Source organism: Cricetulus griseus, chromosome 4, assembly GCF_003668045.3.
Source record: "Cricetulus griseus strain 17A/GY chromosome 4, alternate assembly CriGri-PICRH-1.0, whole genome shotgun sequence".
Classification (NCBI taxonomy): Eukaryota; Metazoa; Chordata; class Mammalia; order Rodentia; family Cricetidae; genus Cricetulus; species Cricetulus griseus.
In genome coordinates, this window is record NC_048597.1 from 101710247 (window position 1) to 101734311 (window position 24065).

At 52.8% G+C, this 24065-nt stretch overlaps 1 protein-coding gene and 1 long non-coding RNA gene across 2 annotated transcripts; both read right to left on the reverse strand.

Annotated features, from left to right (window-relative positions):
- Positions 1 to 1258: 1258 nt before the first annotated feature.
- On the reverse strand, positions 1259 to 16706 carry Cux2 (cut like homeobox 2; the record flags this gene model as incomplete). Its single annotated transcript, XM_035444182.1, has 8 exons — positions 1259 to 2045; positions 5107 to 5380; positions 6976 to 7164; positions 9279 to 9545; positions 10689 to 10854; positions 11488 to 12272; positions 15151 to 15252; positions 15971 to 16706. Coding segments are annotated over 8 exons (3306 nt in total), but the record flags the coding sequence as incomplete, so codon positions are not given.
- A 569-nt stretch (positions 16707 to 17275) lies between these two features.
- Positions 17276 to 18255, reverse strand: LOC118238655. Its single transcript, XR_004769504.1, has 3 exons — positions 18052 to 18255; positions 17732 to 17780; positions 17276 to 17657 (listed from the first exon to the last, which is right to left on the reverse strand). It is a non-coding gene; the product is annotated as an uncharacterized LOC118238655 (long non-coding RNA).
- Between the last annotated feature and the right edge of the window lie 5810 nt (positions 18256 to 24065).

Genomic DNA, 24065 nt, shown 5'->3' on the forward strand with positions numbered 1-24065 from the left:
TGAAGGAAGGTTGCTTCTGAGTTGGGGGAGTCACATCTTTGATCCAAGCAGGTCTTTAGTAGGAAACTAGACCAAAAGGTGGGGGATACGGTGGCCATGTTGTGGTGACTTTGACCTCACCAAGTTCCATAGGCTCCTGGACACTTTCCAGGGATGTAATGATATCATCTTGAGAAGATGGTGAGAAACAGAGTTGAGGTTTCTGGCTGGACATATCTAGATTTGGAGCTGGTTGCTAAGCTCTGGGGGCTACGGTGAACCAACACTTTTCTAGAAATGGGGAAGGAAGGTGGAGGCCACAGGGTTTTCTGGAATGGAGTGGCCTTGCTCAGAACTTCAGAGAAACCTTCCAAGTATGGCCACGATTCAGAATGGGAGCCAAGGTCACTGACATAAGCACCACTCTTTGAGTACCTCACCCACATCCAGCTTTCCGAAGGTTCTGGAAACACTTTGTTTATACGTGGAAGGTTTCTAACTCGGAGAGTGGAGGCCTTTGTGAAGCACACTATGTTTGCTGAGGGTGACATTTCCACCAGTGACAGGATCTCCTGTGACGTGGAGGCTGCAGACAGGCTGCCAGCATGGTCCCACCCTCAACAGCATGGAGGTTTTCATTTAGAGTCTTTTGGACTTTCTCTTTGCAACTCGGGTTCTGGAAGGGCAGCAGCAGCATGCTGTGTCTCACAGACAGGTGTAAGGGGAAAACAAAAACAAAAAACCAAAAAACACCAAACCCACAGTCCAAGGGTTCTCTGAATTTGGTCCGTCTTAGAGTGCTTTGTGATGGCTTTGAACAGTTGTCTTTTAATCTCATCTCATGGCAAAAAAAAGACATAGCTTCTGTGTCTGCTCCACAGCAGCAGTGACAGCATCTGATTTTATAACTCTCTTTAATATCAAAACAGCATCAGCTGGGGATAAATTCCAAAGGATCCTTTATTAAAATAGCTGAAAGAGGTCTATAAATATTTATTTATTTTTCTAAAAGAGTTCTGAGTTTTTGGGTGAGAATGTGGTGCCATTTTGGTCCTGCCTCCCATGGGGAAGGGGACGAGGGCAGGATTCCCAGTGCCTCCTATAAGCAGGACTGTCAAAGAGAAGATGTGGTGGTATCTGCTCACACACAACTTCGGGTAACTAGTGTTACAACAATAAACGTAAACGGCTTAACATTGCTGTCCACATTTGCACGGCTGAGTTCTTGCCTCTCTGGCCCCACCCCATTTGGGAGAGGGGTACATCCCTCACCCTTGGTTCAGAATTCCCACTCTAGAGCCTCTTCCCGGTTTGCAGCCCTCTCCAGTCGGTAGATTATACTGTTCAAGTTGGCCATTTTCTCATGCCGCCGCTGCAAGTTGGGGTTCACCTTGGTGCTGGGGTGCAAGGCTGCAGCTGTGTCAGCAGTGGGGCTGGCACTCGGCACTTTGGCAGGTGGGATGCCAGGTAGGGATGGGGAGATGGGGGCTGAGGAGGAGGGGATGGGTGACACACATGTCATGAGGTCTGGTGAAGAGATGGCAGAGGGAGAGTTCGGTGGCCCCTCTAGGCTGCAGCATGAGGATTCTGAGGTGGACTTGAAACTCAGAGGGTCTGAGTGAACCTGCTCCCCAACCTCCTTTTCTTGGGGGGTGTGCAATGAGGGGCAGTCTGGGTTGGGTGTGTCTGAAAGGAATGGCCCAGGGGCCAGCTCTGGGAGTTCATTGTTCTCCAGAGGGTGGGTATGTTCCTCTTTAGGGCTGCCTTGTCCTCTGTCTGGATCCCCTACATCCAGGGGCTGGCTGTCCTCGTCCACCTCTGTATCCTCCTCCTGTTTAATCCTCACCAGAGCCCTGTCTGGGGCATCTAGGGGTGCAGGACTCTTAGATTCCTGCAGCTTCAGGCTCTTCATTGGGGGCTTTTGGTCCTCAGCCTCTGAGTCAGGGCTCTTCGGGGTGGGGTCTATGTGGGTGTGGCCTGGTGCCAGGACACCGGAACCCCCACCTGGGTCCAAGTCTGTGTCATCCTGTGCTCCCTCGGTAAGCGTCTCACGACGCATCCTGGACCTGTGGCAGAGACAAGGGCGAGAGTCTGAAGCTTGACAGAGGCTGCTGACACCAGAAAGCCCACAGGAACAGTGCTTGTACTCCACCCACTGCCCTGGGCAACACCCACTTCTACAGCTGTGCCTTCCAGTCATGCTCCTCCTTCCCAGAGCTCACTGTAGACTGTCACACTGTGTAACTCAGCAGCAAATCAGCAACTGGTCAGGGCAGTGCCTGCCTTCCTCCCTCTAGTACCTGGGACAAACTAAGTGCTCAGCAAATACTATTAATGTTTCCTTCTGCCGCTGCAACTGAGTTTTCTGTGTGTATGTGAGTGAGTGAGTGAGTGAGTGAGTGAGTGAGTGAATGAGTGTTTGAGGAGGCCAGAAGTCAACACTGGGTGATGTGCGGTCAGTTTTTATTGTCAAATTGACATAACCTAGAATTAACGTGGGAAGAGGCAACCTCATCTGAAAGACTGCCTTGATCACACTTGTCCCATGAGTGTCCGTGAAAGACGGTCTTGACTATTACTTGATGTAGGAGGGCCCAGCCCACTGAGGGTGGCATATCCCTAGGCAAGAGGGTCTGTGCTGTATCAAAAAACAAGCTAAGCATGAGCTAGGGAGCAACCAGGTCGGCAGGCCAATAGGCAGCTCCTCCCATGGGATCTGCTTCGGTTCCTGCCCTGCCCTGCCTCAATGATGGACCATGCTTTGATGTGTCAGTCAAATGACCCTTTTCCTCTCTGAGATGTTTTATCACAGCAACAGGAAAGAGCCTTCATCAATACCCATACACCTTATTTTCTCTTCAATGTGTTGGGGGGCCATGGAGGTCAGAGGTCAGTCTGTGGAGGTCAGAGGTCAGTCTGGTGTCTCTCTCTCAATCACTCTTCACCTTAGCATTTGAGACAGTCACTCTCTCAGTGGACCTGGTACTCACACACTGGCTCGACTGATCGAGCTTTCTGTGTCTGCCTCCCCAGCTTTGGGATCACAGGTGTAGTTGTCTTTTCTAATAATTTTGTTTTTCAAGACAGGGTTTCTCTGTAGCTTTGGAGCTTGTCCTGGCACTCACTCTGGAGACCAGGCTGGCCTCAAACTCACAGAGATCCGCCTACCTCTGCCTCCCGAGGACTGGGATTAAAGGCGTGCGCTGCCACATTCTGGTGTCTTTTCTAAAATTTTAAAATTACATATTCATGCAATATGCATGCACACACACCGGTGTATGTGTGTGTGTGTGTGTGTGAAGTCAGAGAACACCTTGGGACTTGGCACTCTCCTTTAGCCTCGTGTGTCCTGGGGATCAAGCTTAGGGTGTCAAAATCATCAGGAGGCGTGGGTGCCTTCTGAGCCAGCTCACTGGCCCAATGCATGGCTTTAAAAAAATATGAGAGTTGGGGATCACAAGTTGTTTGTGCAGGCAAGCTCTCCTGTCATCATTGCCCAGCCCCCACCTTCTGTCTGGTGATTCGTTTGGAACCCAGGGCCTGGTTTTCTTCTTCTCCTTCTTTTTCCTTTTTTGATACGGGGTCTCATCATGTAGCCCTGGATGGCTTGAAATTCACTATGTAGACCAGGTTGGCCTTGAACTCACAGAGACCACTCTTACCTTTCAAAACCCACCTCTTTGTTCAAGTTTTCTGGAGGCAAGATGCCCTCTTTCCTAAGGCCCCCTACTCCTCTTTCGCCAGATTAGTCAGGCTGTAGTAAAATGACTTAGCCCATGACATATATATGCTTCTCAGACTCAGGGAGCATGACCTTGAACCCCTGATCTCTAGAGCCCAGCCTACTGTGCATATGTTTTTGTGTGAATATGATGATGACAGAACACTCAGTTCCTATGAGAAACGAGAAGCAAAGATGAAGTCCCCATCGTCACTCAGGAGGGGAGGAGAGAGAGCTGTTATGGCCCATGTCTCCTGTTGCACTATAGTCTGGGTCTGTATTGGCTCCACTGTAGGCCGCTCACTGCTTATCTTGGCACTTCGGGCTGGGCGGGAGTGATGTGTCTCATCTTGTAGCATCATCATGAGACTCTGAGAAGTTAGTGACCCGCTGAAGGCCACACAGCTAAAGTGTGTGTGATGCCAGCATGTGGGCTGGGGAGAGGGGAATGTGTGTCCCATCCCTGTTTTCCCTTTTTCCTTCTTGGGATCTTGGGAGAGCTCTCTGCCCCAGAATGGATGGACAGACTCTTCCACAGTGCCAAATGGACACTGTGGTGACATTTCTTGCTCAGCATGGGCAGGGCCTCAGAGATGGTCCTTACAATCTCCATAAGCCTCCTTCAGGGGTCCTAGGCCAGTCTCAGGAAGCCCTGTGGCCTCCCTGAAGCCACTGTACTTGGGACCTGTCCTGCAGAATGGAAAGGGCTAAGAAAGGAGCCATGTGGGGGCTGGAGAGATGGCTCAGAGTTTAAGAGCACTGGCTGCTCCTCCAGAGGTCCTGAGTTCAATTCCCAACAACCACATGGTGGCTCACAGCCATCTATAATGAGATCTGGTGCCCTCTTCTGGCCTGCAAGCACACATGCAGGCAGAACACCGTACATAGAGTAAAATAAAATCTAACGAAAAGAAAGAAAGGAGCCATGTTTGGCGGAACCGTCATGCCTGAGGCTTCAGTGGGACAGGTGTTCCTTTGGCCTCACGAGCAGGAGAGACCATGAGACCCTGTTAGCTCAGGCCGGAAATGCCTCAGGTCTTGACCTGATTTGCTCCTTCCTAGAGGCCACTGCACAGAGTGGAGGTGACGTCAGACTCACACAGTGCTGACTGTGCCAGGCCTCTACATAAACATCAATACTGACAAGGAGGATTGTCACTGTGGTCCTTGCTTACAGCTTATGACATGGGGCTCAGGGAAGGGCTCAGGGTCCCTCAGCTGGAGGTGACAGGGTTAGCGCATCTGGGAACCTAGAAATAGCTTTGTGCTCCAGCTGCAGCCCCCAGGCCTGAACTACCCTCAGGTGTTCCCATGAGCCTTTGAGCTTTCCTTATGACTCTCTGTGTGTGTCCCTGTGTCACCACGGCCCTCTCTGCTGCTCCGCGGCTTGGGTCATCCCAGGCTACCTGTAGTTGTGGAACCAGTTGATAACCGTGTTAGTCTTGAGGTTGAGCTGGAACGACAGCAGCTCTATGGTCTGCTGTGATGGGTAGGGCTCCAGCTGGTAAGCCTTCCGCAGTGCCTCCTTCTCGGCAGGTGCTAGAACCACACGCGGCTTCTTGGCCTGCGTGAGGCTCAGCTCCTGTGGCTGCTGACAGGGGCTGGGGCACTCAGAGTGCACAGCTGGTGACTCGCTGTCGGAGCCTGTGCTGATGAGTCCATAGCGGCGTTTCAGATAGGCTGGAGAGAGAGGGGGCAGGCTGATGGGCCATTGACACCACACGTTGGCCCTTGGCAGGGATGGCAGAACTGAGGAGCAGTGCCCACACAGCCCAGCAGAGCCCTCATGCCCCCACTCCCATCCCATTCCTCCTCCCCTGACCCCTCTAAGATGCTGGCCTGTCTCCTACTGGCACCCTATTGCCTGTGAGGCCAGCAGGAGTTAAGGAGATTCCTGGAGCACAGCCACTCCAGAGACCAAAAAGGAGTGCTTGCAGGCAGAGGGTGCTCACATTGGGGAGCTTTGTGGCTGGCAAGACTGTTAGAAGTGCCACTAAGTTTCAGAACAGCTTGCTGTGTGAGGGGTCACTTTGAATAAACCCTCTTATTGTAGGATGCATGGTGACCTCACAACAAAATGTGAACAAGAGCTCTGGCGTGGTTTAGATCTAGAAAAGTTCTCCAGAGGCTGCTGTGGGATGTTCCTTTACACTGTGTGAAGATATGTCACTGTGATTGGTTTAATAACAAAAGCTAAATGGCCAACAGCTAGGCAGGATTTTGGGGGCAGAGAGAATGCTGGGAAGAAGGCGGGATCACCAGTCAGACACAGAGCGAGTAGAATGGGCAATACACTGTTCCGGTAATGAAGCCACATGGCAAAAAGTAAATTAAGAGAAATGGGTTAGTTTGAGTTGTAAGAGCTAGTTACAAAGAAGCCTAAGCTACTGGCTGAGCTTTCATAATTAATATGAGTCTCCATGTGGTTATTCGGGAGCTGGTTGGAGGGACAGAGAAAGACTCACAGCAGAGGCTTAGGCCTACCTGAGTGACACTGGAAGCAGGATTTGGGAACTTTAAGCCATGGAGTCTAGCTGGAGTCTTCAGGTCACTGGAGTCACTGGCACTCCCCTGTGCTCTCCACCCATGTGTGCTATGGCTCTCCACCCTCAAGAGATCCAGAGCCAGCCCCCTCCTCTACCTTAAAAGGGGTCACATCTGCACCTAAAACCATGCCCAAAGGGTGTGGCCACCACCACAATTTCACTGACAAGGCAAGATGCCACTACAGAGGCATATCTGGTTTTGATTTGTTTGAGACAAGGTCTCACACAGCCCAGGCTGGCCTTGAATGAACTCACTATGTAGCCGCCCAGGATGACGTTGAACTTCCGATTGTCCTGCTTCTGCATCCTGAATGGTGCTGGGATTACGGGTGTGTAGTACTGTGCCTGGTTTAGGCAGTGTTGGTGAACAAACCCAGGGCTTCATGAATGGTAGGTAAGCACTATCAACGGTGACACTTACCCAGCCCCTGGGGAGCATGACCTTGAAGGAACTACTGGGACCTTGGGTGGGCCTGCTCTCTGCTACATAGGCTGGGTAAGGGGCGGAGGAGAGTTCATCTAACGGAGAGAGGGAGGCCTGAGGGGGAGCTGGCGACAGCGTGTAGCTGAGGTTGGCAAGACTGTGCACCAGCTCTGGATGTGTGGATGGCATGAGAGCCATCATAAGTGATTTTGGTGGGGGTTATGGGTATCCGGATTGCTGCCAGATGGGGGCATTCACAGCGTGGCTGGGATTTGGTTATCCAGCCACCCAGGCCTGGTTCTCACCTTTCTTCTCCAGTTTCTTCATGTCCCGCAGCTTTTCCACGTTGTGGGGATCGCTCAGCCACAGCTGCATGCGTACAAAGGGCTCCCGACCCTTCAGGCTCAGCTTGTGCCAGGGCTTGGGCCTCGACAGTAGGTCTGACACGGAGCCCTGTGTCAGCCCCAGGATGCTCTCACCAAACAACCGCTGCCCTGGGGACAGGGCAGAGGACAACTGTCACCCCAGGCCAAGCACAGAGACCCACTCCCAGGAGAGGCAGAGGAGGAGCAGGTCAGGGAGGGTGGCCTGGGACTCTTTTTACAAAAGAGACTGGGGAGGGTTGGCACTGGACAGTAACACAAAAACTATTTTCTGTTAGTACAGTTTTTCATTCCCAAGGGACCATCCCTCCAAACTGCCAGCAGACAGTACTGTACAAAAGCTTGCACCCTCCCTCCTGGAGGATAACCTAGTACAATCCAAATTTCAAACCTGTCTGACCTCTGACTCATTAATTCTATCTCCCAGGATTAGTCTAGAGGGACCCAGGAGCCCAAGAACACCAGGGCTATAGACAGTTTTTGGTAGGGAGGTGCCAGGGTCAAACTACGGGCCCCGTGCATGTCAGGCAAGCTCCATGCTACCCATTTCTGCCGCTCATGTCCCTCTTTAGCTTTTTGTGTGTTCTGAGAAGAATCTTGCTTGGTAGCAGAGGCTAGCCTCAAACTTGTGATCCTCCTGTCCCAGGCTCTCAAGTACTGGTGACAGGGATGCAGGACACACCTGGCTCCAACTGCCTTCATGTGGAGGTCATAGGTCAACCTTGGGTGTCTTCCTCAACGGCTTTAAATGCTCAGTTTTTGGAGACGGGATCTCTGACGGGACCTGGAACTCGCTATTTCCTGGCTGGCCAGGGATCAGCCTGTCTCCGTCCCACTCTGAGTTACAGGTGTGCACCATCATATCCAGGTCTTTGTTTGCTTTTATTTTATTTATGTGTCTGGGTGTTTTGCCTGCATGTATGTCTGTACACCACTACATGTCTGGTGCCCTAGTAGGTCAGAAGAGGGTATTAGATTCCCGTAACTAGAGTTACAGATGGTTGTAAGCTACACATGTGGGTGCTGGGAGTAGAACCTGGGTCCTCAAGAAGAGCAACCAGTGTCTTTAACCACTGAGCCATCTTTCCTGTCCCCATACTCGGTTTTTAACATACCCGGGGATTCGAACTCAGGCCCTTCATCAGCTGAAAATCTGCTTAGCCTTTCTCTCTCTCTCTCTCTCTCTCTCTCTCTCTCTCTCTCTCTCTCTTCCTTCTTTCCTTCCTTTCTTTCTTTCCAGACAGGGTTTCTCTGTGTCTAGCCCTAGCTGTCCTGGAACTCACTCTATAGACCAGGCTGACCTCAAACTCACAGAGATAGGCCTGCCTCTGCCTCCAGAATGCTGAGCTGGTCTTCATTATTGACTTTTTTTTTTTTTTTTAAAGATTTTATTTATTATGTATACAGTCTTCTGCCTACATGCCAGCAGAGGGCACCAGATCTCATTCAAGGTGGTTGTGAGCCACCCTGTGGTTGCTGGGAATTGAACTCAGGACCTCTGGAAAAACAAGTCAGTGCTCTTAACCTCTGAGCCATCTCTCCAACCCTGTTATTGTCTTTTTAAACTTTTGTTTTTTGAGAAAAGGTCTCACGCTGTAGCCCAGACAGGCTTTGAACTTGTGGCTATCCTCCTGCCTAAGTGCTAGGATTACTGGATGAGAACCGTGCCTAGTTCGTGTTGAATATTTTGGGACAACACTATCTTCCTCTCATAATAGAAACTGTAGTGACAACTGTTGGGTTTGCATAGGTCCCTGGTGGAGGACAGAGCTGGCACACATCTGTGATTCAGAGAAATGTCTCACCCTGCTCTCTAGTCTCATGGGTGAGCATCACCGTTGCTACAGAGAAGAGGGATTGTTTTGTTTGTTTGTTTTTCAAGACATGGCTGTCCTGGAACTCACTAGCCCAGGCTGAACTCACAGATCCCATCTGCCTTTGCCTCCCAAGCGCTGGGGTTGGGTTAAAGATGTGGGCCACCACAACGGGGGCTGACTGGGGCTGAGGCCTGCTGCAGGGCAGTTTTGAGGGACAAGCTGTACCATCTCCCTTCACTCCTCAGCAGGAGTCATGGTCAGAGTCATGAGACTCACATGGGGTCCTGCACACTCAGGACTGGATGGAACCTCCAGGCTGGCCCTGAGGTCACCGGAAAGTCCCAGTAGCATTTTGTTCAAAGCCAAGAAAAGCTAGTCTAGGGCTGCAGGCAGAGCCCTGGCACGTACCTAGGTTGTTGTCTGTGAGGACCTCCTTGACCCTCTTGGTGATGGAGTAGGTGTCCAGTTCTGGGGACATGGCCACCATCTCCTGTATGCCCCCTGCAGCTTGGCTGCCCGAGAGGGGCTTCCCACTAGAGGAGCTGGCCCGACCCTCAGGCTGCTGGTTCTCTTTGCTGCTTTCTAGCGACAGGCCCAGGGGCTCCTGGGAAGTCTTTTCAGGCTCCGTGGGGCTTGGGGGAGGTGATGGCGAGGACCTCGGTTCAGTGGGACTGGCTGTAGGGGAGAGACAGTAGGGTGGTCACTGCCACTGGGCATGGCTGGGCAGGATGGCTTGTCAGTGCTGATACTGGAACCAAGGCATCTTGCAGCCACCATAGTGCACCCCAAGAAGGGACTGTCCGGGGGTCCTCATGGTACGTAGCTTTTCCTTTTTCTATGGTACTGGGAGTTGAACCAGTGCCTTGTTATGCTAGGCAAATACCCTACCAATGAACAATAGTTCAACTCTTCAAAATTTCATTTGGAGATATGGGCCTCTATACATTGCAAAACCTGGCCTTGAACTTGCAATCCTCCTGCCTCCGCCCCAGAGTGCTGGTTGCCCGTCTGCTGCCTGTCTGCAGTGTCTCTTGACTATTAGTTTCTGCCAGATGCTTGCCATTTGCTTTGCCTGTCTGTCTATAGCCTGCCTTCTGCCTGTCTACCAACGGCCTGTCCTTGTTTTGTAGCCACAAATTGATAGGGAGGGAGCTGTAGTCCTGTTGCTAAGGTGAAACTGTCACCTGGAACCTGGGATTCTGTCACCTGACACTGTTCTGGTTTGTAACCCTGCTGGCAGTCCTGATTATTTCTGTGACTCAAGGTATGGCTTTGATGGATCCCCACCTATGTGGAGTTATCGAGTGAGGGCTCTGGTCCTGGTTCAGAATCATTGTCTCTTTGTGGTCTCTGGGGCAGGTGGGCCATACTGCCTGCAGTATGCCACCCACTGGACCCCAGCACCCTGCATACTGGCTCTGTGACTCCAGGCAACTCTTTGAGCCTCCATTTCTTCCCCTGCTAAGTTCAGGCTCCACCCTGCCCATGACGTCATTACTGAACAGCTGAATGGCCCAGGTCTGTGCTAAGAAAGATCCTGAGGAGCTATAACACTGGCCTCTGGGGAGGTGTGATCATGTGGGGCGGGGCGCAGGACTCCACTGGCTGTGTGTGTCCTGCCTGCCCAAGCCTTCTGCACTTCTGCTGGGAGGAAACTTCCTTCCAGGGGGAACAGAGGTGTGGATTAGGAACATGTGTCCCTGGTGGCAGTACTGGGGACTATAGAATGGTGTTAGGGATGAAGAGAGGGAGAGAGGTGGGCAATCAAGCCCACCGATTTGGGGTAGACCTTATGGAGGCCCTGTTCCTTGTACTCACCCTGCGTGGCACTGGGCTGCTGGGTTGGGGCCTGGCCCTGGCCCAACTGGTCTGACAGCCACAGCTGCATGCGGATGAAGGGCTCTCGGCCCTTCTGTGTCAGCTTGCTCCATGGCTTTGGCCGTGACAGCATGTCACTTACGCTGCCCTGGGACAGTCCCAGGACCTACAGGTGGAAGGCAGATTAGCAAATCCTTATGTGGCCTTCCTGGCTCCTCCCAGGCCCTTTAGAACCAGCTCTCCACAGAACTCACATGTGACCTTAAGGGTCATGGTCCCCTCCAGGATGCTACTCTGCAGCACCTCCCTCTTAAGTCTTTTCTCCCAGCTCTAGTTTTGTGAACCTTTCTCGAACCTCTGCTTTTTTTGTTTGTTCTGTTTTTTCAAGACAGGGTTTTTCTGTGCAATAGCCCTAGCTGTCCTGGAACTAGCTCTGTAGAACAGGCTGGCTTTGACCTCACAGAAATCTGCCTGCTTCTGCCTCCTGGGTGCTGGGATTAAAGGGCCCGAACCTCTACTATTTAACCTGATGTTCTAGCACCAACTAGGGACATTAAGGCACTGGGCTGGGCTGAGTCCTTAACCTTAGGGGCTGGACCATGGGACCTCCAGAGGAGTTTGGAGGGCAGGGGACTGGCTGTTAACTCGCCCAGTGTCCAGGGATGGCTAGATGCCAGATATCTGACTGGGCTCCTGAGGAGTGACTTCCTACCAGGGTCACCCTTCAGACTACTGGTCTTAGGTCCAATGTCTCAGTGGGCCTTAATTCCTGTGTCCCCAGGTTCCCTGTGGTCCGCACCTTTTCCCCAAAGATTCGCTGGCAGATACCGTTCTTGGCCAGCTTTTCTTTGACCTGGCGGGTTAGCTCCAGCGTGTCCACCTCCCGGTACATGTACAGCTCGTACTGCTCAGGCGTCAGGGGCGGCACCGTGGGTTTGAGTGTGCGAGGCACATAGGCTGGGTAGTAGGGCAGCCGCCCACCACCCACCTCGGGGACCCCGGCCTCGGCCTTGAGTTCTCCCACTCTGGGGTGCTCATCCTCGCCCATGGCTGCTTCGTCCTCAGGGGCGATGGCTGCCTCATCCCCACGGGGCCAGGCTCGCCCATTGGGCTGTCCAGAGTAGCTGGAGGAAGAGGAGGAGAGGGAGGGCGACACGGAGGCGTAGGGACGGCTGAGCAGGCCACGGTCCGATGCCCAGTGGTGGTCAAAGTATCCGGCATCACCAATTTCGGACTTCACCTTGCGGATGATCCGCTGGACAAACGCAGCCGGGGACAGGACAGCAAGTGGCGCCTGCGCACTGCTGCTGCTGCTGCTGCTGCTGCAGCCACCGCCGCCATCCTCCCGCTTCACGCAGGCCAGGGCCCCATTCTGGCTCACAGTGGCCAGTGAGGGTCGCTCTGGAGGAGAGGGAGGCACAGAGCGGCCCCTGGGTCCTGACTCCATCTCCAGCAGGGCCTGCTGCTGGGCTTGCATCTCTCGGCGGGCTTGTTCCAGAATGTTCTTGATGGCGTCTTCCGATGTGCTGGAGGAGGCTGTGCCGTTGGAGATGCTCACAGAGGCTGTGGAGTTCTTGGGCTCACCTGTGGGGAAGGTGACAGGGTGGACAAGGGCCCATCACCAGGTCCAAGTCGTATGTAGCATCTATGTTTATACCATCTAAATGTGGGGACAACCTCTGTGTCCAACAACGGGGGACTGGTCAGGTAAGTAATGGTCAGTCTAGAGGGATATTAGGCAGACAGCCATTAAAAAAAAAATCAGCCCAATAGCAAAATCTTAGTATACATGGAAAAAGTGAACATGGAGATGAGACAGTGTCAAAACCAAAGCCATGCCTTTTGTGTATGCCGTGAACCCACCGTGTAAAAGCTCAAAGAAAGAGGCAGAAGGGCAACAGAAAGTAGCTCTTTCCAGTATTCTGGAGCAAAATCATGGCGGAAACCCAAATGTCCAAAGACAAAAGACTGGATAATGACCATTAGTGCGGACAGAGTGGAATACTACACAGCAGAAAAACAAGAGTTCCCTGCAAAGCCAGGCAGCGATCTTAGTAACATAAACTAGGACATACAACAAATTACTAAAGATGATCCACACGATGGCTGGGGGAAATCTTATCAAATGGCAAACACAATAGGCTGACAGGAAAAAAACCAGGTTGACAGCTATCCCGGGGAGGGGAGGGGGGAGGAGAAAGGAGGGAAGGGGAGGGTCAGGTCAGAGGCTCGAGGGCTCTCTAAAGGCGGGGCCATAGTCCCCAGAGGCTCAGCTAGCCATATGAAAAAGTGAATGAACACATACAAGGAGAAGGCCACACAGGAAGTGAGCAGAGAGAATGTCACAAACCAAGGGCAGACTCGGCTATGCCCCAGGAACAGCAATTGATCAGGATATGATTAGGTGCTGCCTCTGGGACAGATAGCACACCATGACCCTCCTCCATGACCCTCCTGTGTAGTCTGTATCCTGGGGACCACCACACAGCCATTATTTTTTTTCCAGTAAAAAGTAATAGAGTCATGAAAAGGAACACAGCCTGGATCCAAGCTGTAACCTAGAAAAACATTTAAAACAAGAAGAGGAGTGAAGGCTGGGCATTGGTGGCACACGCCTTTAATCCCAGCACTCGGGAGGCAGAGGCAGGCGGATCTCTGTGAGTTAGAGGTCAGCCTGGTCTCCAGAGCGAGTGCCAGGATAGGCTCCAAAGCTACACAGAGAAACCCTGTCTCCAAAAACAAAAAAACAAACAAAAAAAAAGGAGTGAAGGATGACAACCCAGGAAGTGCCAGTCACACGGCTTCAAAGTACTGTCTGTCCAGCAACAGGTTGAAGTGGGGAGTGGCTGTTTATTGGGATGGGAAGACTATGCTACCCCTCCCCCACACTTTGGTTTTTCAAGACAGGGTTTCTCTGTGTAGTCCTGGCTGTCCTTGAATTTACAGTGTAGACCAGGCTGGCCTCCAAATCAGAGATCTACCTGCCTCCCAAGTGCTGGGACTAAAGGTGTATGCTAATACTGCCTGGCTAGCCTGTCACCATCATAAGCAGGTTGTATAAATCCCTTCCCCCCTCAAGTACACAGCTGGAGGTAGCAGTCACCCAAGTACTCTTCCTCCAGGCAATGACTAGTGCTCTTTCCAGCTGTTGCAGGCTTGTGGGGATGGGAATTGGGGTGTGTGCCTACCCTTGTGACTTAGTTTCTTGTTGCCAGCCCCGTCCTGAGTGTGAACATTCCCCTTGGCCCTGTTGCTCACTTTAACTCTTCCTCATCACTGTGGCCTCAGGCACCCAGAGCCAGTGTGACTGAACTCAAGGCCTTGCTGCTATGTCTCACCCACATCTGTAGCCCTGTCTAGCATTCAGTAGGAGCTTTAAAAATGTATCATGAGTGGCTCTGAGAACTAGACAGGGGGGCAGTGTAGACACCTGCCCACCAGGCATGTCCCCTCTTCTGTGGCACCTCACAGCAGGGCAGTCAGGGACACATTTTCCTCACAGGACTTTGCAACTGGGACACTTGCATTGATTATCCACCAGGGGGCAGCAGACACCGCACAGGGGTGGGAGCTCTGAATCCAGCGTCCCCGGCAGTCAAGGTCTACATTGTAGGGTGTAAGTGTGCAACTTGGGTCTGCTCGCAGAAGCCCCCAGGCCAGTGGCAGAGACAAACACATGGTCAGATCTACTGACTGCAGAATCACAACAAAGACTAGGAAGATTTTCTTTTTTTTTTTCAAGATAGGGTTTCTCTTTGAAGCCCTGGCTGTCCTAGAACTCACTTAGTAGACCAGGCTAGTCTCAAACTCACAGAAATTCACTCACCTCTACCTCCCAAGTGCTATGATTAAAAGTGTGCCACAACCACCTGGCTGGAAGGTGGTTCTGTCCACATTCTTCTGTGTGCCTGCCCTCCTCAGCCCCTCCTCACTGACCTCACTCGATGCCCCCACAGTTTTCAGAAAGGCGAGCTAGCACCATCCCCATCTTAAAGATGAGAAGAGGGAGGCAGAGAGAGGCCAGGTCAGCAGCCCAAGGCCACACCACTAATCAAGAGCAGAGCCAGAATTTGTGGCCAGTCCAGCTATCCTATACTCAGTACTATAGGTCACAGTGGAAAGATGGCTCATGGGCAGCACCCCAGCCCATCTGGATAAAGTAGAGGGCTTCCTGGAGGAGGTGAAACATAAGGAAGTTAGATGTCCTGGGCAGGAGTCCTGTGAGAGCTGTCGAGGGTATGAAGACTCTGGGCCTGGAGGTCTTGCTGAATAGCTGGGATATTATCTTGGGAGCAGCAGGGAGCCACAGGAGACACCTGAACAGTGGCATGCCTGTGTTTGCACTCCAGGAAGGTCCTTCTGGCCCCTGGAACGCTCTGGGATGACAGGCGGCAGAGGCCTTGCTCAGAGGAGCCTTGAGGTGTAGGAAGGGGTCAGAGGTCACTGGCTGAGGCCTACTCACCTCCCTTCTGAGATTCAATCTCCTTCTTGGCCTGCTCCAGGATATTCTTAATAGCGTCATCCGAGCCTGTCTCAGGTGTGCGGATTCTCGGGGTGATGCTGCCTGGGGGAGGCACGAAGGTGGCGGCTGTGGGGCCTGCGGGTGGGGGTGTCAGGCCCTGGAGGTGGGCAGGAGGGTGTGGACCAGACTGTTCTCGGGGAGTGCAGGGCCACAGCTTACTCTATGTGACAAATGGTAGATGGCATAATGACTCTGGCTTTGGGGTTGGAACCCAGGGCCTTGGGCATGCTAGGCCAGTGCTTAACACTGAGCCATGCATCCAGCCGGACTCCGGCTTAACAGCAACAGACCATGATGACAATGGCAACAGCTAACACTTTTTTTTTTTTTTTTTAAGACAGGGTCTCTCGGTGCAGCCTTGGGTGTCCTGGAACTCGCTGGCCTTAAACCCACAGAGATTCACCTGCCTCTGCCTTCTGGGTGATGAGATTAAAGGCTCATGCCACCACTGCCTGGCCAGCTAACACTTCTTGAGCACCCATCCTGGATGCAGTGGTCAGCATTCTGGGTCCTTTCAGCCCCTCCCCAGAGAGTTGACAGATGGGGAAACTGAGGAACTGGCCCAGAGCCTAGGCTGAACTGCCCTGGGGGGAGGGATGGACTGGGGAGGGTAAGAGTGGTGGGTGGATGGCCCAGTGAAGGAGGGAGCAAGGTCATACATCTTTCCCTGGAAAGGGGGAAATAGAGCCACAGGGCGGCAGCTCACCTACCCCCGGTTACACATGGTGCTGGACGGTGGTGGGGCTGCTTCATGGCTCACCTCGCTGCCGCACCTGGATGGTGCGCAGGGCCAACACATTCTGCTCGTCCGACAGGAACTGCTTCATCTTGATGAAGGGCTCCTTACCCTTCACCGTGAGCTTGCGCCAGGGCTTGGGCCGTGCCAGGATCTCACTCACCGAGCCCTGCGACAGTCCCAGCACATAGTGACCGAACACACGTTGGCCAATGTTATGCTTCAGCAGCTGCTCCTTCACCTGGAAGGCGATCTCGGCCGTGTCCAGCTGCTCCTCCTCTAGCCCAGCCCCGTCCACAGGCTCTGGGGCTCCAGCCGGCTCAGGGCCGAGTACTGAGGTGGCGGGAGCCGTTGGAGGCTTGGCACTGCCATATAAGGCCGGTGGGAATGCCAGCAGGTTGCCTGCTTCCCCTTTGAAGGCAGCCGGGCCCATTATGTGCTTGGGCAGCAGCGGGTCCCCAGCCAGCCTCTCCCCAGATGCCAGGCTGGGGAAGGGGGACAGTGAGAAAGTCCTTGGCCCATCAGGACCCAGGCTGGAGCCCAGCAGGGGCTGCCCAGGGCTTGGGGACAGTGGGTCTTCAGGGCCTGGTGGAGGTGCAAGCTGAGGAGGGTAGGAGGGCTCCGTGCCCAGTGAACCCTTGATAGAGTCATCCTCCGAGGGGTCCTCCTCTAGAACACCAGGACGGATGCACAGACAGACAGAGGGACAGAGAGGCCGATGGTAATGGAGGAGAGGGGTATGCAGAGGCAAGAGAGATGATCAGAGAGGGAGATGGAGAGCAAGGGGAACAGAGACGGGTCCAGAGAGAGCAGGGGCAGAAAATATGGGGTCATGGAGGGACAGGAGAAGGAAAGGCTATAGACCTCAGAGATCTTAAACACCCACACTGGCTGTTCCCCCTCCATTCTCAAATCCCATCTCTTCTGACATCCTTCATCTGCTGCCACTGGGAACAATACCCTAGCAAGCAGAGGTGGGCTCACTGTCATGCAGGTGTCCTATGTCCCTCTGTGCCTCCATCACTCAGGCCACCCCAACACTTTCAGTTTAGAAGTAAAGGAATGAAGAGTCAGCCTGCTATATTCTTGGGGAGGGTCACAGGGCTAAAAATCCACTGAGCCACTTGTGGGAAGGTGGCCTTTAAAGCTGTGCGCCATCCCTGGGGGGTGGCTGTGGGGTGGGAGGGGTATGGAGACCTCCTGACTGCTTTTTTGTTTGTTTGGTTGGTTGGTTTTTTTGAGACAGAGTTTCTCTGTGTAGCCCTGGCTGTCCTGGGACTCACTCTATAGACCAGGCTGGTCCTTGAACTCACAGAGATCCGCCTGCTTCTGCCTTCCGAGTGCTGAGATTAAAGGCGTGCCCCACCACCGCCCCCCTCCTGACTCCTGACTCCTTAAAGCCCCACTGTCCAGCTGGACTCAGGATCAAGGGAAGCCATCAGGAGCCTTAAGACTACCTGACTTTGAATATGGGGAAGCGTCACACAGCAGGTGCTCATATCGTATGCTTGCCTTACATGGCAGGGGCCCTGGGGCATCCCTGCCAGGACCCCAGCCCAAGTGCCCCTCAGGGTGTCCCCTGTCCCCTACCAGAGCTGGCTAGCAGTGCTGGCTTCTCCAGCAGGAACTTCTGCGTGGGAAAGAAAGCCTCCTTGGCCATGAGCAGCGGGTCATCTGGCTTAGTCAGGGCCTGAGGGGACGGGAAGCAAGGCTGAGAAGGAATCGCTGGTGCAGGCTCAGGGGTAGCTGGCTTTTGGGGACAAGGATGGTGACAGGGACATGTACCTGTGGGAGGCTGCAGGTGGTGGAGGCCAGCTTCATGGCTCTCAAGATGCTGCGAGAGAGTAGAGAGGCCCGAGGTCAGTGGGCCCCAGGAGGAGGAGAGGCCGTAAGTGAGGTTCTTACTGCCTATGCCTTTGCTGCTAGACTCTCCCCAGGCAACCTTGGGTCTGTGGGTCTCATGTAGCTCAGGCTAGCCTCATTATGTTGCTGAGACTGGCCTAATCCCCCTGCCTCCACCTCCCAAGGGCTGGGATTACAGGTGTACAGTGCTTCCAACCTCTGATCTTTCCTTTTTTTCCCTCTTTCTCCCAGCTTTCTCTCACCCCTTCTTCTCCACTCCTTTGTGGCTCCAGGGAAGGAACCCCAGGGCTGCTTGCCACGCAAGTCCTCTGCCATTGAGCTACCCTGCCCTGTGCCTTTAGCAGAACATGGATGGAAACAATAAGATATATAGTTCTGGATTTGCCTTGGGCTGTATGCTGAGCACTGAGCTGGCTCTGCAGGAATGGAGGGATGTGAGGTCCTTGCGCTAGGGATCATGGGAGAAGAGATGAAGTCACAGGAGGCTGTGCCTGGGGTTCCAGGGAAAACACTACCACAATCACGGGGGTGGAGGGCTTAGGCACCTGACGCTGGAGACACCAAGGGTCAACTGTCTACTGCAAACTGTGCCAGCTGCAGGCTTGAAGTTACAGGCATGCTAACATGTTCCATTGGTTCCTGGAAGCAGCTGGGTCTGGTGAGGCCCCCACCCCCACCCCCATGGCCTGTGCTTATCTGGCTGGTATGTGAGCCCCCAGTTTCCACACCATGACAAGATGACTATTCCCACATCCTCACAGAACAGGACTAGGGTGCTGACTAGTTTCTCTGTCAACATGACTCAGGCTAGAGTCATGGGAAGAGGGAACCTTGACTGAGAAAATGTCTCCGTGAGATTGGCCTATAGTGTGGGGAGGAATTTCCTTGATTAATGATTGATGTGGGAAGGTCCAGCCCTTCTACAAGCAAGGTGGTCCTGGGTGTTCTAAAAAAGAAGGCTGAACAAGCTATGGGGAGCAAGCCAGGAAGCAGCACCCTCCATGGCCTCTGCTCCAGCTCCTGTCTCCAGGTTCCTGCCTGACTTCCCTTGACAATGGCCTGGAACCTGTAAGCTATAAGCTGGTTTTGGTTAGCACTTTACCATACAGTAGAGACTAAACTAGGACAACTTCAGCCTCCTGAATGCTAGGATAACAGTCATGTGTCATTATGCCTAGCTTGAACTGGACCAATTTTGATAGGCCAAGTGTTGACTGGAGGAGATGTAGACACCACAGTGGGGAGCTGGGAGGGGAGGTCATGAGCTTCGCGCAGTCCCAGCCAGCACTGTTCAGCACCGTACCTCAGCTCTGTTTTAATCTCTTCATAGTCAGCCTGGGCCTCGAGCTTTTCTTGTAGTTTCTAGAAGACAAATGGGTACAGTGAAGCTGGCCCTGTGCTCCCAGCCTGCCACCGCCCCTGCCACCCTGGGACCTGCCTCTATGGCCTCAGATTTGGCTGCTAGCTGCTGTTCCAGGTCAGCGATCTGGTTGGCTGAGACCTCCTCCAGCTCCTGCAAGGAGTGTCGAAGCTGCTGTGCATCCTTTAGCAGCCTCAGGATCTCTCTGTCCTTGGAGGCCAGTGCTGCCTCCAGCCGGGGCCCTGAACACAGTGCGAAGCTCACCTTCTCCTGGGGACAGAGTGGGCTGTGAGTGGTTTTGAGAAGTACCAGGGCATGCCATCCCTGGATCCCAAGCAGAAGGGAACATTCCATCCAGTGAACCAATACTGCTGTATGGCCTCCACAGTCCCCCTTACATAAGTCATGCTTCATTCAAAACCTTTGCTGTCAAGGTACAACCATGGCTGGGTGTGAAGGTAACCTCTGCACTCTGGAGTCAGAGGAAGGAGGATGACCACAAGGTTCCAGGTCAGCCGGAGCTACACAGTGGACCTTGTCTCAAGAAAACTAGAGGGGGAAAAAGGCCTCTGTTGTTAAGGAGGTGGCCTGAGTTTCTCTCTGGAGCACATGTGAAAAAGCTGGATGTGGTGGCCTCCAGATGTAAGCCCAGTGTTGGGCAGGCACAGGCAATCGAATGCCTGGAGCTCACTAGCTGGCCAGCCTAGCCTAGCCTAGCCTATATGGTCCAGGCCAGTGAGAGATCTGCCTCAGAAAATAAGGCAGGCAGTCTCTGGGGAGCAGCATCCAAGGTTGTTCTCTGGCTTCAACACACATGGGAACAGGCACATGTACATAATGCCCACATGTGTGCATGTATAAACACACACACAGAAAAGAAAAAGGCTGAGCAGAGAGGAACTATGGCAAAGCCAATTCCAAAACAGGTTTGGGTTGCCAGTCTGTCTGGGTCCTACCCCAAAGGAAGGACCCATCCAGGGAGCCATGGAGTCTTAGGGCTAGATCAAAGATATCCCAGCCACAGGCCATGTTGCCGTGGTCTCTCCTGATTTGTTCCAGGCCTGTCACCCATCTGGGGTCTTGGAAACTGCCCCTATGTCCCCATGACAAGGGACAGGCAGCTATCTGTGGGACCTTGGTCAGGCTAGTCTCAGGCTCAGTTACACAATCTAAGAAGTACTTAGGAGAAAAAAAAAAAAATCTTCATGCACAGAAACAGCCCACCACAACTAATCCCGCTTTCTTCCTTGGAGATAAATGCCAATTAAAACAGGAAGCGGATGCCATTAATACATTAAATTAATTAGCATCAAGCGCCACCGTTGTGCTCAGGAAAACTGCCTCCCAAACCAGCCGGGCTCCCTGTGGCTGGCTAGCCATTTGCAAGTTCCAGGGGGGTTAATTAAGAACCACTGGTGACTCCTCCCCAGACGGCCAACAAAACTCCATCACATCACTCTCTAGACACGCTACTGTGGGACAGTCACCTGGCAGATCACTGAAGACACTGTCTCCTGGGACAGTCACATGTACCTTCCTGAATCATCACGCGCACACACGCGCACACACACACACAGAGAGAGAGAGAGAGAGAGAGAGAGGGAGAAGGAGAGAGAGAGAAGGAGAGAGAGAGGAGAGAGAGAGAGAGAGAGAAAGAGAGAGAGCAAACTTCTTGTATCAAAGACCCATAGGCACTGATATATATCATCCCAGACGTGCACAGATGGTGCAAGAGGCCATGAGCTCTGATGAGCAGAGCCACCAAAGACACAAGCATGCTATCAGTCAGAAACATTGGCTATTTCCCAGCATCTTCTGTGAGCCAAGCCATCCTTTCCATAACCCTGTAAGGCAGGTGAAGATGGGAGAGGAAACTGAGGCCCTGTCAGCCTGTGCATGCGTGCACACGGTCACCACTATAGACAGAGACACCATCCGATGTACATACTGAAGGGGTTCTATGACAGAAGCGCCCAAGTGTTAAGGAAGGCATAAACCACCTCTCCCTTGTGATCATGTAAGGAACCGAGACTCTAACCACTTGGGAAGGAAGCAGACTGGAGAGGACATAAGGGCAGAGTGGTGGGTGGTGACTAAAATCTTTAGGCAGGCAATGACCCCAGGACCCTAGGAGGTTTTGGGAAGGGGAAAAGGGGAAAGATGGATTGACTTTGTACAGGGACCTGGGGGTTGACAGCTGATATGAGCTCTGTATAGCATGTGGCTGACAGGAGGAGCAGGTCCCGAGGGAGTCACCTTTAAGTTTTAGGACTTAAGAGCTAAGTAGAAGCCCCAAGTCGTCTTCTAGTATCTGATCAGAGCCACAAGGTCCTAAGCAGCCAGCAAGCAATATGAAACCAATGCTCAACAGCACCTCCTGATGGCCACCACCCATACTGCACCTCAGTCACCTTGACTGAATCTTGGCACACATCTTGCAGTGGGTATGACCCTCTCTAGCTTGTGAACAATTCCAGCATTCCCAGGCAAGATGAGGGAAACATCCAAAGGAAGACATTTAGGCTTTTTGTTAAACAAGAGTCAATGGAAGCTTGAACGTTTAAAATGGTGGCCACAGTGTTCCCTTGATGGTACAACAGGTTGCAGTAACTGTTTTTTTTTACCAGGCTGACCTTGACAATGTCCTATGTGTGTCCCTGCTCACATCCACAGTGCCCTCCAAGTGCCACCCACTTTCCTATGTGCAGAGATGTGGCCCTCTCAAATCTTTCCCTCTGCCGCTCTTCTGTCCTTACCCCACTGGATCCCTGGGGGGAACAGCAAGCCAGGCGGATGGAGCTGTTGACCGATGCCAGCTGCTCCCGAAGGCTTTCCACCTCCCGCTGGGCAGCCTCTGCTCTCTGGGAGGAAAAGAGGGGAGCAAGTGAGAGGTGAAAGGGCACAAGGACCCCTACACCTGCACCATCCTGGGACTTCAAGGATCTAGGTCCCCATGTTGTTGGTCCTGAACCCAGGCCAGGACCTAGGAAGCCTGTCACCACTGTCACTAAGCTTAAAAACAAAGCAGGGTACTTTGCTAAAAGAAGTCTGTGGTAGGGCTTAACTCTACTCATGTAGAATAAATAACTTGGTTATTTATTCCAGAATCTTCTGTAGTCCAGGCTGGCTCTTAATTTGATCTGTAGCTGAGGATGACCTTGAATTCCTGATTCTTCCCGTCTCTACCACAGGTGTACACCACCACACCGGGCTATGATCTTTTTTCCCAAGCTCATGCCATTAGCAAAGATCTGAAAGTTTGGAACATGGTACTGGCTTCATTATCAGGCAACCATACTGGTCCCTGCAAAGGGGGTGGGGGGATCAGTGTGGCTCCATTTGCCATGTCCTGAAGGCATAGACCCCTTGCCCAGTAATCCCATTTTCAGCAACTGAAATCGATGATACCTGTTAGCTCATGCATATGTGAGATGGTGTCTGCCTGAAGTTAGTTGTGAAGATGTTGGTTGGGAGGAGGGAAAGGTGGGCGTTAACTGTAAAGAATCACTCATGAGTGGCCTGGGTAGAGCAGAGTCAGCAATCTGTAACCCACTGCCTGTTCTTATAAATAAAGCTTTATTGGCACATAGGCATGCTCACTCATGGACACAATGTCCAAGCTATCCTGCTTAATGGCAAAGTTGCTCCTCTTTCATACAAACTATGGCTCAAGGTGCTAAAATATTTATTTCCTGATGTTTGAAGCAAAGCCTGCTGCCTCTAGGTTAGATGAGTGCATGCCAGTGGGCACAGGACAGACACCCACCAGAGGCATGTAGAGCATGTGGGGCTCATGTGTGTCTGCTTGTTGGTTTGTGAATGAGTGGCATCCCTGGAAGAAGAGCCCAGACAGGCTGCTGTGGGAAGGGGCACTGAATTTTGAACCATGTGCATGAATGCCCTAATTAGACCTATAAGATAGGCTGGAGATGGTGGTTCTTCTAGTCTCAGAGGCAGGCAGATCTCTGTGAGTTCAAGGCCAGCCTGGTCTACATAGTGACCAGCCAGACCCAGAGCTGTTACACACACACACACACACACACACACACACACACACACACACACACCAGAGAGAGAGAGAGAGAGAGAGAGAGAGAGAGAGAGAGAGAGAGCAGAATAACAAAAACAAAACCAACAAAAGCCCACACAGAAGCGGGCTGGAGGTGTGGCACAGTTGGCTGTGTTTGCTCAGCACACAGGAAGCTTCGGGTTCCAACCCACAGCACAGTTTATATAAAGCATAAATTGGACGTGGCAGCACACACCTGTAATCCTAGTACTCGGGAGGTGGAGACAGGAGGATCAGGAGTTCAAGGTCATCCTCAGCTACACTGGCAGTTCAAGGCCAGCCTGAGATACAGCAGATCCTGCCTCAAAACACACAAAAAAGCCAACCAACAAACCACAGGAGCTGAGTTCAGGAAAGCCACTATCACCCTGGCCCTACCTCCCAGGGGACAACTGCTCCCATGGTGACTAGAGCTGATTGAGGCTCAAGAGGCATAGGTAGCCTGCATTGTGCCCACAGGGACTGGCCTCAGAGCCTTTGTTCTGAGGGACTCTGCTGGCAGGCTCTGAAAGCCAGCCTCAAGTGTACCCTGCCACAGGGCCTCCTGCAGTGACCCAAGGAAAAGGACCACGTGCCCTGCCACAGGACAGGCCTGCTGATCATAGGGATATCTGTGGAGGAGGAGTTATAGGCCCTTCCTGGCCTGCCTCAGCTGTGGCATTGCAGGGAGCTTGGCAAGGTCACAGAGCTGGGGCCCACATAGCCCTGCCCTCTACCCCCCCCCACTGGAGGCTTCGGCTTACTGCTCACCTGGTTGGCTTTCTCCAGGTTCGTCATGATCAGGCCAACCTCATCTGCCCTGAAACACAAGGAATGGGGCCCTGAGA